Source organism: Aplysia californica, unplaced genomic scaffold (genome assembly GCF_000002075.1).
Source record: "Aplysia californica isolate F4 #8 unplaced genomic scaffold, AplCal3.0 scaffold00082, whole genome shotgun sequence".
Lineage (NCBI taxonomy): Eukaryota > Metazoa > Mollusca > Gastropoda > Aplysiida > Aplysiidae > Aplysia > Aplysia californica.
The window spans coordinates 322,522-338,328 of record NW_004797352.1 but is presented as its reverse complement, the minus strand read 5'-3'; the positions used below and the strand labels follow the sequence as shown (position 1 = coordinate 338,328).

The 15,807-nt window shown below is 39.5% G+C and overlaps 2 protein-coding genes across 2 annotated transcripts in view; one reads left to right on the top strand and one right to left on the bottom strand.

The window, feature by feature from the left end:
• Positions 1 to 740: 740 nt before the first annotated feature.
• LOC101846568 (WD repeat-containing protein 27) lies at positions 741 to 4,254 on the bottom strand. Its single transcript, XM_005094445.3, has one exon. The coding sequence runs from the start codon at positions 3,963 to 3,965 to the stop codon at positions 1,233 to 1,235; it is 2,733 nt and encodes a 910-aa protein (XP_005094502.1). The 5' UTR covers positions 3,966 to 4,254; the 3' UTR covers positions 741 to 1,232.
• Positions 4,255 to 6,981: 2,727 nt separating this feature from the next.
• Positions 6,982 to 15,807, top strand: part of LOC101854155 (S phase cyclin A-associated protein in the endoplasmic reticulum) — a gene marked incomplete at its 5' end in the record, with an annotated part of 113,801 nt that continues 104,975 nt past the window's right edge. The window contains 5 exon segments of the mRNA XM_013080344.2: positions 6,982 to 7,387; positions 11,665 to 11,788; positions 13,481 to 13,734; positions 14,227 to 14,411; positions 15,149 to 15,351. Of these exon segments, the coding sequence (XP_012935798.1) occupies positions 7,256 to 7,387; positions 11,665 to 11,788; positions 13,481 to 13,734; positions 14,227 to 14,411; positions 15,149 to 15,351 (898 nt within the window).

The following is a 15,807-nucleotide window of genomic DNA, read 5'->3' as shown; positions in this document are numbered from 1 at the left end:
TTGAAAAGGAATGAAGATAAGAGCTAAAAATTATGATCACTTACAGAACAAAAACAATGAAACAGCTTTGAAGTTCATATCATGTATACATCTCCTTGATCTACTATTTTTTCTGGGAGCAAGTTTACTCTGTTTGTATCATGCTGGACTAAGGAGTGGATGGACCTGGTTTGAATCCCTAACAAGGAGTTCTTCACCAATATGGATCAGTCCTATCAGAGATGGAATTAATTCCAGAGGTCCCACATCTCTATATATTATATTTGTGGAAGTTCATCACTTCGGCGCCAAAAACTTCCTAACTACTTAACTTACAAATTTGACAAATATAATGGTGGTTCAGAATCATTTAAAGGGTGCTCAGTTTTATTGCCAAGCCTGAAGTCACTCTAGTTTAATTTGCAGTTTTTCATTAGTTTCGTTTAGATCTAATCTTGGGAAAGTCCATCTTCTACGACGCCATTGTTGGCGCTCATATGACTTTATGCAGTTGCGAGTGCCGTAAAACCTCTACTAAAACAAACGACGCCATTGTAAACAAGTGAGGTTTCCGTTTACTAGCCGTGTACACCTTTTAAATTCTGGAGAGTACAACCACGAAAGAGGAATAGAGAATCAACCTATATGTCTATTTTTTATTTGGCAACTTATTGCTCCATTCCAGTAGAGTGTAAATATAGTAGGCCAATTAAATGACTTTCAGTTGATGTTAATGCACCGATCATTCCTTTCATCGAAAAGGGGCCCAGCTAGTCTTAAATAACCTTACAGTATTGAAAAGAGTATTATTCTCATCCCCCTCCCCCTCCCCTCCATCCTCCACTTATAAGCCGCCCAGAAACACAGACACAGTAAAGAGGCAGGGACAAACAGAAGTTGCAATAACTGCTAAAAACAAATCATCATGAGCCGGGATAAGCGAAATATCAACTAACGGTCTATGAGGAGTAACACTAAACTGAGAGTATAATTAGCTCACTCATTAGTATTAATATTAGCTCCAGTCACATAAAAAACAAAACCAGATGGGTAAGGCCCACAAAATACTATGAAAAGAATTAAATCTGAAAAAAAAAATGCAAGACTCAAAAGTCAGTTGACTATGATACCTTTTCAGGACAATGCACAGTTGCACTTCTAACTGATACTGCTTTGTTGCAGTAGAACTTCTTACATAGCACCTTTGCCAAAATTAAACAAAGAGGGTAAGATTATATAATGCATCATTGTTATCAGGCTTTAAAAAATAGAAGTTTTCCATTTACACCTCCAGAAGCCAAAAGAGGCTGTGCCGGGTGGAAAGCTACACTGCATACTACCTCGTTATGACCACGTAAACGTTCACAGTATGTGCCCATACGAATGTCATATATGTACACTAGTTTGTCCTCTGAACCAGAAGCAAGATAGTTACCACAGGGACTAAATGCAATTTGACAATTGACAGCTCCATTTGAATGTCCCACAAGAGCCTGAACATTGGACTTTGTGCGTAGATCCCAAATTTTGACAGGATCATTTGGAGCAACACTTGCAACAACATTGTGGGCATCTGAAGGTTGAGAAGCAAAGCAAGAGCCTTCATTAATTGTCACACAGTATGCTGGCCGATTGTGAGCACCTGAAAATGTATGGGCAAGAACTGACTTGTTCAAATCATATACCTCAATATCACGAGCTGTTGTTGCACACACCACAAGATGAGAGAAAAATGTATTGACTGCAGCACAAGCTGTGAATGATGTACTGCCAGCTTCCCACTGACTGACAATCTTGTAGCGATTCTGTGATTGATACGACTTAATTTCATCCCTCTGAGGGCTAACAAAATACTTGTAAAGAAATAGCTGAGGCCCATTTATTAAAAGGATGAATTTATCCATGTAAAAAAATTGTGCATGCTTCATTTCCTTTCTGAATAAAGAATTTTCTGAACTTGCTGAAGCAGAGAGACCTGCAGAGTCGTTGGGTTTCGTAAAGTTAGTCTTCTTCCTGGCAGCTGAGGAAGAACCAGCATCTGAAACAGAGCCTTTGATTTGCTGTTCTTTCTTTGATGCTTTCTGGTGGGTCAAAGTCATGATAGGGTCACCTCCAGTTTTGTCCCACAGCAACGCACTCTTGTCATTTGAAGCAGTAATTATAACTGAGTTGGTGCTATTGAAGAAAGTGGAATTTATAACATTATTGTGACCAACCAGTGCTGTACATTTATGTTTGCTGAAAGGAGACTTCATCAGAAGAGCTGTTTTGTTAGACAGAGAACAGGCAAGGGCGCTTCCATCATCAGCAAATCGAAGGTTAAGAACCGCAACTGACTGGTGATCAACATCAAAACTGTCGCACAACTCTACTGGGGGACCTTTGCTAGAGTTGTATTCTTCTTTCAACATTTTCTTGACTGACGTTTTGTCAGTTTGAGGTACAGCTTTATTATTAGATGAATTGTTCAAGAGGTTTCTTTTGCTGGTATCAGGTTTGAACATAGTAGTTCTTGGGGCCTGTGAATAACCAGAAGACTTGATTTTGCTCTTAAATGTTAAAGGTTGGTTCATGGGGTTTGCTAACTTCTTTTTACCTGTCGCAATATCCCCCTTTGTTGTAGGTGTTGATGAAACTGGGGGTAACATTTCTGCCTTGAGTGGAGATCCAAGCAATAACACAGTGTCGGGAATTATGTTAAGAATAAGATCATCACTTTTGGGGTTAAATTCTTCAGAAAAAGTATCTCCAGCATTCATTGCTTCCTTGCTCTGCAAATCCCAGAGTACAACATGAATACTGCTTTCAAAACGAGTTCCTACAACTGCCATTACTGAACACTGCTCTGTTTGACTAAGAGCAGAATAAGCAATCGGTCCAACTACTTTAGAACTTGAAAACTTGTCACTGTCCATTTCAGAGTTGAAACTCTTCACATCTATTATCTCATACGTCCTTGAATTCATTTGCAACACAGCATTTGAAGTCGTCATACAGACTGAAGGGGGCTGGTCAGTCAGCACATCATGGGTGCCAGATTTCAAATTAACAAATGGCGAATTTATTGAGGACTGATTCAACTGCTTGTAATACACATACTGGATACTTAACACAGATTCCCCAGATTCTACTTCTGAAGAGTTATCAGAAACTGCCCAGCCTGTAGGTGCTTTTACATTACTGTTTCCCTTAGTGTCTCTCAGCAAATGTTTTTGATCAGGAGCCTGGCGTTTTAAATATAGCTCCAAATCCAAGCTGTGTAATTGCCTAAAACCATTACCATCAGTTAGATCAAATATTTTCACACTTCCATCGGCTGACCCAATAGCAACATGAGGGACTGCCCAGTTCATAGACATGCAGATTAGGGGTCCTGAAGATATAATGGCTGACTGGTATAGCAGTGACATTTCATTAACATCCCAAACACAAAAACTGCGGTCATCAGATATTGAGAGTAATGTTGCAGAATAGTGGGGACAGTACTCCAATCTAGTGATCATTGCTTTGTGGCATTTTAAAATACCTACAGAATGTTTCTGACTTGAAGAATCAAGAAGCACGATAGAATTATCAACCCCAGCAGCAATGATATTTCCATTGTTGTTGAAACACATCGCTGTGACTTCGCCTGGTTTCACAAAACAAGTTTTGCCTGACACTTGTTTACTTGCATTGCCATCTGCACCGGCCAAATCCCAAGTCAAAATTTGGTCCTTGCATGCTGAGGCAAGTTTATCGCCATTTCTTGAGTGAAAAGACAAGGCAGAAATCCGAGAAGAGTGTCCTGAAAGTTCAATGGGTGGATTTGGGATGCCATGGTCCGATGTGCGCCACACCCCTATGATTTTTTGCGAAATAGGAACCGCAATCCACTGACTATTAACACACGGGTCCAAACATTCTGGGTTCGCGTGAAGTGGTAGCGAAAACCTATGGGTGATACTACCGATATTTGTTTTATCATTGCAGCTCATTGTGGACATCCAAATCAACTCATACAAGATTTAACTTGCAGAGAAAACAAAAGACAAGTATTCACATGAAATCTCCCCAATTAGATTTTATTTTAATCCACGACTGTTTGTTTACTTCAGGTTCCAACATGAGTATTCCCTGATTCAGTTCACTAAAGTTCACTTCCGTTGCTCACCACGCCAAGCTCTTGTAGTTAAGGATGTGACGAATACGAATACCAGTGTAAATTTGCTTTAGCCCGATATTCTGATTGCTATTAGAAAATTATTAGTATCACGTGGGTTTTTTTTGGTAAGTGTTTTACGGCGCTCGCAACTGCATAAGGTCATATGAGCGCGCGGGACACACCTAATACTTTTAGATGGTAGGAATTTTTAAATTTTGCCCGGGTAGCAACAAGGCTAGAGGGCGACCGAGAAAGACCTGGATAGATGGAGTCAGGGAAACATTAAACACCCACGGCGTCCCCCTGACCCAAGCTCTCCGGCTGGCGACAGAGAGACGTCTCTTTCTTCCTGCGACACCCAAAAGGATATAAGCGGCAGATAAAAGTAAAAGGAAGTAAAGCCCGGGTGGCGGGCGAAGCCTACTCATATCGATTTTGGACCATCAATTTTTTTTAAAAAGGGATCTTTAACGTGCGCAACTTGCACTCGGGCCCTCCGAGATTTTTCGCCCTTGTCCGAGAAGGCTAGGTGTAGATCTTTCCTACCAGAAGATCAGGGGTGTGGCAGAAAGACAGCTGTAAGAAGGAGTCAATGAGTAGCAGTAGAAAGGCTGCAAGCAAGAGTCAGGAGCCCAGAGGAGGGGACAAAGGAGGTGAGGGGGTGGGGCAGAGGAGGTGAGGGGTGGGGGTAGAAAGAGGAGACGAAAGCAGACGACAGAATATTGCTAGAGAGCAGGAAAGGAGGTGAAAGGAGACAATTTTAGAGAAGAAAATTTTTCGGTCGCTACCCGGATTCGAACCCGGGACCTTTGATCAATGAGAAGCCAACACCTTAACCTCTCGGCCACGAGAGCCCTCCAATATCACGTTTAAAATATTAATGTCATCTGGAATTTATTTTATACCAAAGCAATTTGATATCGATGCTGAATTTTCATACAGGCATAAATCTTGAGCTGACGCTATAATAATACAAGTGATATAGCAGAGCAGGATCAACAGCTTAATTAATCGATCCCCCCCCCCCCAATAAAAAAAAGGAAAGCGAACAAAAAATCAACACCCCTAAACAATGTAATTAGAACCTAAGCCGATCAAAACAAATAATAGCAACCACAACAATTACAAACAACAAAACTTAAACAATTAAACTACACATATTTGGTCCAGTTATTTGTGTCCATCTTTGTTTTGTTCTATATATATATATCAGTCTTAACTCATCATCCGTATATAAAAAATAAGTGTTCTGCCAAGGTGATTCGAATGTTTCGTCGTCTACTTTCGTGCCCACTTTCTGCCCCTCCCCTCCGCTGGGCTCCAGACACTTTCTAGTGTTACTCCTCGCTCGTTTTACTAGTCTTTCAGCCACATCCCTGATCTTATGGTGGTAATTAGATCAAACTAGATCAAATCAACGACGAAAGGAAAACAGCAGAAATACAGAGCTTCGATCTACGACACTGACATGCAAGCACTGCGACAGAATCTGCGCTTCAAACATAGGAAGAATTAGCCATGAAAGAAGCTGCATGCAGAAAACCTTGAGACCATATTAAGCTAAATTGACCGTCTGCATAGACGAAAAGAGCCATATAATTAGATAAAACTTAGCCAAGCCTTCTCAGATAAGAGCGCAAATATCTCGGAGGTCCTGTGTGCAAATTGCGCACGATAAAGATCCCCTGGTGGTCCTAAACTCAATAAGAGTTGGCTTTGGCCGCGACCTGGTCAAAATAAAAATTAATCCCTACTAAACTGAAAATGTTCGATGTGTCCCGCGTTCTCATATGACCCATATATGCAGTTGCATTTGCTTGAACACCAAAGACAATAAATCATTATGATTTATAGTATTTTTTGGTAACACTAACAACAACCAAAAACAAAAAAGAATCAAAATAACATAGATCTAGGTAGATAGTAGTCCAATATTAGGCCTAATTTCCGTTATTTAGTTCCTTCTAAAATTGAAATCTCATCGTCGTCTTACTGTTACATTCCAGCATTGTCTTACTTGTTGCATCAATTAATTTAACATACAAAACCCTGCACATCGTGAAGATAGACGCAAAGAAAACTCGCCGATTCCATTACTGAATCATGTTCCAGCGTGTACGATATTTGCCTGCTTTCAATACCATGGTTCCAGCAGAGACCTCAGCTTCGAGTTCTTTGAAATTGAAGAGCTTCGGTTTTCTTCTTAATTTTTTCCGTTTTAGATAATGAAAATATTCAAAAGCTTGTATATCAAAGGGAAAAAAATCTTTTGCAACAAAATATATGTAATTTAGTGTAAAAAATAATAACAGAGAAGACTCAAGTCAATAATAATCTATTTTTTTCCTCTTTGAGAGAGAAAATTCACTGCTGTACTTTTAGTAGAAGAGCAGCAAATAAATATTTTTTTTAGAACTCACTCACCACTGTGCTGTCTCCTCTCTTTGGACTCAAAACCGTTTCCATTCTTGGTTTATGACTGTGGATTCGCCAGGCATGGATGCACAATGTTATAAGAGCTTTGCATCGGTTGTCTTTGGTTCTACAATGAAGAGTTGATTAGGTAGATCTAGATCTAGTTTCTGTGAACTGTAGGGTCTTGATCCTGACTGGACAACCCTGAACTTTTTCGAGGAACAGTCTGCTGTTGCTCTTTTGCTTTGTAAAAAGTCTGGAAGTCATTTTCGTCCAGTCTCAGACTCAGAGCGTCCGAGTGATCGATTCGAATTGGATCATCAGATAGATGAACTAGATCTAGATCTAGATCTAGTTCCATGCTCTGTGTTGGTTTTTTAAAAATTTTTAAAGCGACTTCTTGCTTATTGAATATGAAAAAGAAAGGATTATGCATCATTCATGGGCGTCTTTCCTCCAACTAAAACTAAACTGTGACTGGGAGGCAGTGGAGGGCGAGATTGGCTGAGATTACTGTGTAACTGAGAAGAGATCTGAATCACTGAATCAGGGAAAAGAAACATTTTTCAGTAGGCCTAACCTAGTCTCCTTACTTAGGAATCTAATTTTTGCAGTTTTGTCTTTGTTGCACCGTCCTGACTCAGCCATCAAAATTGAATTTCCAAGTTTTTGTGCAGAACTCCAACCACCAAAGTGTGGCCAGTTTAAAAAAAAATCATGAGTGATTCGAGGCGAAAACGTAGTGGAGGCACCAAATCAATTCGCATGGAAAATGGAGATCACCACAGGTCACAGCAGAAGGCTTCAAGCTCAAATCAGCATGGATCAACAAGGCCAAAGTCATCTCTGGTACACTTTTTTTATTAAGTGTTCTTTTGATTTTTGCTGTTTTTGTTTGATTTTGGACAATCAATAGATTAAATAGATAGAATCTATATTTAGACTAGATCTAGATATCTAGATCTAATTCTAGCCTCTATACAGATCTAGATATTAGATCTAAAATCTAGATCTAGATCTACCTCTTTTTTTAACTTTAAAAAAATTGTATCTTTATTTAGATCTAGATAGCACTACTTTGACAATACAGTTGGTGTGGCATTCAACGAGGTTGCCGGGACCGGCTTGTTGTCCTCGTTGGATCCGACCTCTCGTTGAACGCGACTGAAGACTAAGGCTAAAAAAAAAAGAAAGGAGTGACAAGTTATTGTACTATGCGATGTACCAATACCAGTATTAAAAACAGTTGTTCCCCCTGATGACGAAAATCTCAAACAGCACCAGTGTGCTCGTGTTTGAGCTGTGTTCTGACCGTCATTTCCGCATTTAAAAAACGAAGTGTATACAGACCCGGTAACCGGGAACAAAGTCACGAAGTATACAGACCCGGTAGGGGAACTCTTTTGTGATTTCGGGAAGTTTCAGACCTCAGACCCGGTCACAGAATTCTACACTTAGAAGTGTAGAATTCTGTGGACCCGGTAGAAATCTTTTGTGTGTGTGTGTGTGTGTGTGTGAGAGAGAGAGAGAGAGAGAGAGGGAGGGGGGGGGGGGGGTGCTAGCAAAATGTATATGATGACATGCCCCAGTTGGCAGGAGGGAACGAGAGAAAGATAGAGTGGAAAATAGGTGGGGACAAAGAAATACAGAGACAGACAAAGAAAAAGAGAAGGCAAGTGGTACACAGAGGAGAGAGAGAGAGAGGGAGAGAGAGAGAGAGAGAGAGAGAGAGGCTGCTCGATTGAAATTATGACATTGTAACTTGTTCTTTTCTTCGGATTGTGATTCCTCCAATTCCAAAACGGAGGAAAAACAATCGCTCATTGAAACGACATCCGCAATCTTCATTTAGATCTAGGTTAGCTGCGAAACTAGATGAAAGATTTATGTCTGTCTGCCTAGATCTAGACGCCATATAGATCTAAAAGAACCTAGGTCTACCCTGAGCCAAGAGGGCGCTGAAACTCTCCGAAATCACAAAAGAGTTTCCCTACCGGGTCTGTATACTTTGTGACTTTGTTCCCGGTTACCGGGTCTGTATACACTCCCTTTAAAAAAACAATTTTTTCCGGAACTCTTATTGTGTGGAAACACACCCTCTCACATCTAGATCTAGGCCTAGATCTAGAAATACATAAAGTGAAGGCGGGAGCTTGAATTTTCTGATCATGGGATGACATGGGAAGAAAAGAAATTTGAAGAAAATTAAGGTCTCGATCTAGACCTACCCATCCAGGAGTTCAACCAGTTTTATACAGCTCGCATCACGTTCCCACCCACCCCCTCCCATCCCTACCGTAGGCCAACCGAACCATCGCCCATTCTCGGGTTTGGGGCCCATATTAGGAGGCACACTAGATCTAGCAATACGATGTGTCAGGAATCGAGGATGGGCCTTGTGCTTCGCATGAGATGGAAAGAAAGTGAGAAAAATTCTTCGCCTTTGCGGCTGCTAATTGCTATTGTTTGGTATCGCGACCTCGTTGAAAGCGACTTCGGTCTGTTTGCAACCATGTTGGAGCTGACATATATTTACAAAGAGATATTTATAATAGAAAAAAAAAATCGGGGATTAAGGATTGCCTTGTTTGAGCCATATTCTCGTTGAATGCGACACCCACTGTATTATATATCTGATAATATATCTATACATCATGTAGGCCTGATATCTAATGTTTTGGCCTGTCCTTGTTTGATGCTTCTGTGCCAGATTGACACTGAGGTCTATGTTTCACATTTCAGTTACGGCAGTTAGGACATGTAATTTTTTTCCCTTAGTATAGATAGGTCTAGAGCTAGATCTATCGAGGTCTAGTCCAGTTTGTTACAGTACAGTTACAGTAGTCTAGTACTAGTAGGTTTTCAAAAAAGATTTTTCGGGGGAATGTCTACATTATAACTGGGGACGTAGTTTCAGTATCTACGTACACGGTAACCGGGTACTTAGTTTCGGTCGGAAGCCCCTTGAGCTAGTGCACAGTAACTGCTTCGCCCCCTTCATGACCTTGACTTCTTTCATTTTTTCCTTGCTTTTTGTGTGTTATGAGCGGAAAGTAAACAGTAAGCACAATGAGACCATTAGGGCCTCTTTCCCATATTTTGGTCTGGATCCAAAAAATAACAAGATGACACAGTACAGCTATGTATTTAAAATCAAGATTGAAAACAATTCTAATAAAAAACTTCTCTGCCCTAACCCCATCCATAAATAATCATTTTGCATTATAAAGGTTTAGTGTGTATAAAAATGTTGGAAGAAAAATGCATGTAAATGAAAAAGTTTCAAATATACCGTGTATATGGAAAGTTCATATTTAGGTCTATACATGCATACACATAGCCTACTTGTTGAGATATAATGAACTACTGTTATACAGTAGAACAAGGCTATATAGCGGGACTTTTGGTTCAAGAAGAAAAATCCAGCTATCGGCAAGTTTACGCTATAGGAATTAGTGTTGGGCGGTACCGGCAAAACCCAGTATGACGGTCCTTTCCCAGGCACTGGGTGTCAAGAACCGCCAGTATTGTACCGGTACAGGGAGTGACACCAAGAGCTGACGTCAGAGACCATGCATCTCGCTTCTAGCGCCACGATCAGTGCCGCCCGCATTCCCCCCCCACACACACACATATATATGCATCTCTCTGCCGCCTGCCCCACCTCACTCATCACTGGACTGGCAAATCACAACACTGCACTGCTGACTGCCTATTTGTAGCCCGCCTACAGCCCCCTATCGCCCTACCCCCTTCCCCCAGACTGTGCTCGCTTGACCCTCCTGCTGTGTGTCCAAGTTTGGGACTTTCCTTGCTCCGCTAAACCCAAGCATATAAGTTTAGTTATTAAAGTTTAGAAAAAAAGGGATTTCGGTATGTGCATCTAGATCTACACAAGGTGTCTATGACTGAACTTAGAGAAAAAAAAGGCAGTTGAAATGCCCATTGTCAAACAGTTACAATGTGGCCTCACACAATGCACGCATTGGAGAATATCGTAGTTCGCACAGTGCACACACAATATACTGCGAGTCACACAAGACAATACTTCTCTGAAGAATGAGGGTGGACCTTCCGGTTACCGTGTATGTAAACTCTGACTTAATTAACTCTGAGACTACGTGCCCGGTTACCGTGTATGTAGACTCTCCATATATATCCTGAATGATAATTCTTGAAATTGAACGAAGGTTTTGGCCTTTTGCTTTTATTGTTTATAAATATGTCTTTTCACTTTTAAGGCTTTTTAATTTTTGAAAGGCACAATTGAAATTGTAAGTGAATTCCTTTAACTTTGTCATAGAAGCATGCTGGCAAGGCAAAGGTAAGATGTAGCACTTTTATATGATTGAATTGTGTTGTAAGTGCTGTAAAACACGTACTAAATCAAAAGATGCTGATGAATTTTTAGTAAATTTTTACTTTTAGACCCACACACATGCAATATGCAGATGTACTGTTTTTGGCAAGTAAACCACCATAATTTTTGCTGCAGAACACACATGGCCACTAAAACCTTTGTAAAACAATTGTTTTCAAGAAAATATCAGACCTAGGCCTAATTGCAAAACATAAAATTATGGTGAAATACAGGGGGTGGGGGGCATGCCCCTCTGAACTCTCAGATTATTTTTAGGTCAAGGGGTGGGGGAGGCCCCCTGAAACCCCCCATTTTGTTAAAACTTGGTAAAATATAATATTACTACGCCATTGGTTGGTCCTATTGTATGTAGTTAGTATAGAAATATCTGTACATCTCATATATATATACTAATAATTTGCCGTGAATATACAGACAAAATTCGTAAAGCTGATAAAATATGAAACAAAAAAGTGCTTTAGAATCTGAGCATGAGATGGGTTCAGGGTCCATGAGTAAAATAATACCAAATTTTTCAGTTTCAGAATTATTATAGGGCTTTTTTTTATCAGTGTAAAAATGAAATCAAAATTTTCTTTGTGAAGGAATTCAGGAGCAACGAAATTGATAATGTAGATTAATGAGATTATAATGACCATCAATGGTGACATTGTCATTGAAGAAAATTTAGGACTGATTTAAAAAAAATTCCTTTATAAATTATGTAAAATGCACCAAGAACAGAAATTTCAATTTTTCCTTTCAGGGGCATCATCATGGCCAAAAGGTTGGTTATGATCATGTGCGACAGATAGTACAAGAAGAAGGTCGAACGGCTCGTAATCTAGTGCAGTACAGTGTTCCTGTATTGGAAAATCAAGGAGATTCAGGTACAAACTCAAGCTTTTTGAAAATAAAATTTCTTCTTTCTCTTAAATATTTGGTTATGTAAGAGGTTGAAAGTTTTGACGGCTTTGTCTAGAGACCGACTGATTGGAAGAAAATAGAATAATTTTTCGTCTTTAACGGGCATTTAGAAAAGTCAGTGCATTCTATTCTCTGCTTTTCTCTGCTGGGGTATACTGTCTGCTTTAATGTGTGCAGCTGAAATACAGTCAGTATGCTTTAAAATGTATTTTTACTCGAACACTACTCGTGGGAGGTTGAATTTGAGGTAATAATCATGTACACTCATGTGTGTATGATGTCTAATTTGTATGTCACATGTGTCACAAGTGGTGGAATCAGGTGCTCGTCAATTATCGGGCACATGGGAATATTGGTGTCATCTTAAAGCCTGTTCATTTGCCTTCCTTTTGGGGAAAAAAATATCCATCTATGCTGAATTTTCATAGAAGTCGAAACATTTGCGATTGAAGCAGGTTGTAAAATTAGCGAGAAAGTGGCAGCCAAAATTTGTTAACTTCCATAGCCTAAGAGTCCTTGGAAACTGACAATTTACATTTTTTGTGCCTTTAATCAACTCAATGTTTTTCAGGAAAATCCACACAAAAATGTGTTTTGAAACTAAAGAGACATAAATGGTATTGAGCCAAAAACAGAAAATCGGCCCCCAAAAAGCCGATGTCTTTGATTTCCTTATTTTGACGAGCGCCTGATTTCACCACGATGTCTCACATATTAATGTGTACATTGTGGGGATATCAGGTGCTTGTAAAAAAAATGAAATCTGAGAAACTGTCATTTTTCAGCACATTTAGCAATTCTTAAAAAAAAAATTTTGTTTGTCTGTTTGCTTGTTTTTTCCTCAACAACTTTTATGTCCATTTGAAAACACATTTCTGTATGAGTTATACTGAAAACTATTTGTTGATCAAAGGCACACACACAAAAAAAAATTAGGCTAGTTCAAGTCAAGGAATAATAAAATGTATGATTTGTAATCTCTCAAAATACTTGAATTTTTTGGGTTGACTTTTTAGACAAAGAACTGTAGCAGAAAGTGAGATTTTTGGAGACCATTTTAAGAATGAGTAGTGTTTTTTACTTTTAATAAATTTATAGAGGGATTTGGTATGTTTAAGCTTATAATATATATTTTTGGGTGTTTTGTGTCCACCATTTGAACCAAATAAGGATATTTCTTGGTTTATAATAGGGTTGTCTTTACCACTTGAAAATTTGTCTCACACAAAGTGCTGGATAGACCTCTTCTTGTAAGTCTCAGGTGGTTCGAAGTTCCATGTTAAAAAATCAGAATTTGTTCCTCTTGCTTTAGGATGAAGTTTCTTTTTATATCATATAAAAGGGTTTTAAGTATTGTATTCAAATTAGTAAATTGTATAGTAGTCTGTCCATTGAGCAAATATGGGGGCTTGCTTTTGGTCTCTCCTTTAGTTTTATTTCTCTTCTTCCAAGTCATGCTTTCTTTAAAGGGACTTTGCTCTTTTGCAGTGAACGTAATTTATAAAAATGACAAATGGTTCTTAATTTTTAAGTTGTTAGTATTTAAACCATTTAGAAAAGCATCCAAAACGCTTTTCTGACGTATTCATTTTTACAATGTTTTGAAGAAAATAAAATAAATTGGATTTTCAATCTTTTTTTTTTTTCTTTTTTAGCTCCTCGATCTTCAAGTCAGCAGAAGCGGGCAGGGTCAACGTCTCGTACTTATTCGCATCAGACACCACCTCCTGGGTCCCGAATACGGCACAGGTCTCTCTCGGAAATTGCAAAATCCCCAAGGTCTGATACTGGGTCGAAGAAAAATGACCTTAGAGCTCGATACTGGAAGTATATGTTTGATAACTTCCAGCGAGCTGTGGACTCAATATATCAGACATGTGAACAGGATGAAAGTGTTGTTGAATGCAAAGTAAGTGATATCGTTAATTTCTTTGCACTGCTTTAAATAAATAATCCTTTCTACTAAAGGAGAGCTCCAGTGGATTGGTCATTTTGAGATTTTAAAATTTTTGTTTTTATAAGGGTTTGTTTGCATAAAGCTAGAATTGTATCATAATATTGGTTTCTTTTCTATGCAATCCCTTAAAATAGTCTGGATGTGAAAAAGTATTCGGTGTTTCTCCTTTTAATGTGACCTTTGTACCTATGTACTGTTGAGGAAAATTTTCAACCCTTTGAATATTGATAGGGATTTAAGTGTGTAACTCTTTTTCTGAAGATGTGCCACTCCCATACTAAGCTGATTTACAGTAGTTAATATTCAGCCTGATTAAAAAGATCTGAGTCTGTTGGAACTAAATTACAGGTTACTCAACTTGTCATAAGGTTTGAAAATTGTAATATTGTAAAATAAGAACATTGCAAAATTTTCTTGACAACTTTTTGAATGCTCTCTTTCCAGGAAGTGATCATGATGTTGGAGCAAAGCACGAAAGATTTCAAGGCTCTGATTGAAAGACTGATCATGCTGAAGGCATATGAGGACTCGGCCAAGGATGGAGATCGGCCTGCAGCAGTGGCATGGGAGGTTCGGAAAATGTCACCAAACAAACATGCCCCAAGCTCTCCTGGACCTGGACAGACACAGTGAGTTTTGAGCTCTCTCTTTGTGCTAAACATGCCTATCGAAGATTCCATGTTGAGACTTCTAAAAGTTATTATTATCATTGTAATGGGGGAAAAATGCATAATTTCTGATGACAGTATTAATATTGAGTGAAAAGGTGACAGCTAAAAAGCAGTGCAGAGCTGAATTAATCTTTTTCTTCCAGTTAGAGAAATCTGTTTCTCATTGATGGTATTACAAAGGCATTAGATCAATTGCTTTTTTTTTTTTTAGACGTGTGTGTATCTATAGTGCTCGTGGGATTAAAATGTGTCCGAAAGTACTTCTTGCCTCTTTTTTCTTGTTCTTATAAATGTTTTATGTTCAGAGTGCATTTTTTGAAGGTTTAAAAGTACACATCCCACTGAATTCCTGCCTAAATAGGATCCGCAAAGATACTCCACCCGGCTGCCGGTTGTGTGACTGCCAGGATGAAACAGTATCACACCACCACTTTGTCTGCCCTGCACTTTGCAACCTGCGTAGCACCTACCTACCTGCCTCCCTAGACATCGGAAATACTCTATACAGCGACTAAACACAGCTGATAAAAACCTGTAAATTCTTTGCCATATCGACTGGCCGAAGGGCAAGAACTCAAATTGCCGCTGGATCGGAAAAGTAAAATATAGTAAAGTAAGATTTAAAAGTTTACCTTTACTCTCTCTGTTGTAATTTAAAATAAAATTTTGAATATTGTTTTACCCTTTCTCCATAGATCTCTCATGGGCGTGGAAAGGTCTGGGAACAGTTGGGCAGACAAAGTGAAGGGGTCAAGAGCGCTGAGCTTCAGTGCCTCCCAGTCGCAGTCCCAGCCTGCCCCAGCAGAGCCCACAAGACCTGCCATCTCCAGCAGTGCTAAAGTCGACAGCAAAGGGGAAGAAACAGTGAAAGCAGCCAGTGCCCCGGCCACTGCGGAAGGTTTGATTTTTGATTTTTGATTTAGACCTGCATGTTTGCCGACAATTGTCTGAAATCCGACAATCGCGACCCGACCCGCGGACCAGCCGATGCTATCGCTAGGCCCACCTGTATCAGTCAATGTGCGAAGTGCGAGGCCTGGCTGACTGCCAGCGCCTTTTTTTTCTCCCGTCGGCTTTGTCGGCACTTTCGTTATCGTGCCGACGTCGGCGTTTCCGACATAATTGTCGGAACCTGAGTGGAAATGCGAATACGAAAAAGGACGACGACCTAAATTATCTACTTTCAGTTTCATGCTCGAGCGGCCATTTTGAATTTCGTTTTGTTGACTAATTCAATTGTTCAGATCGTGTGGATTCATTCAAGTCCGACTCACTTGTTCTAATAGAATCTAGATTTATATAGATCATTATAGACCTCAATGGAGGATTCATATTCCAATTCTATTGTGTCAAA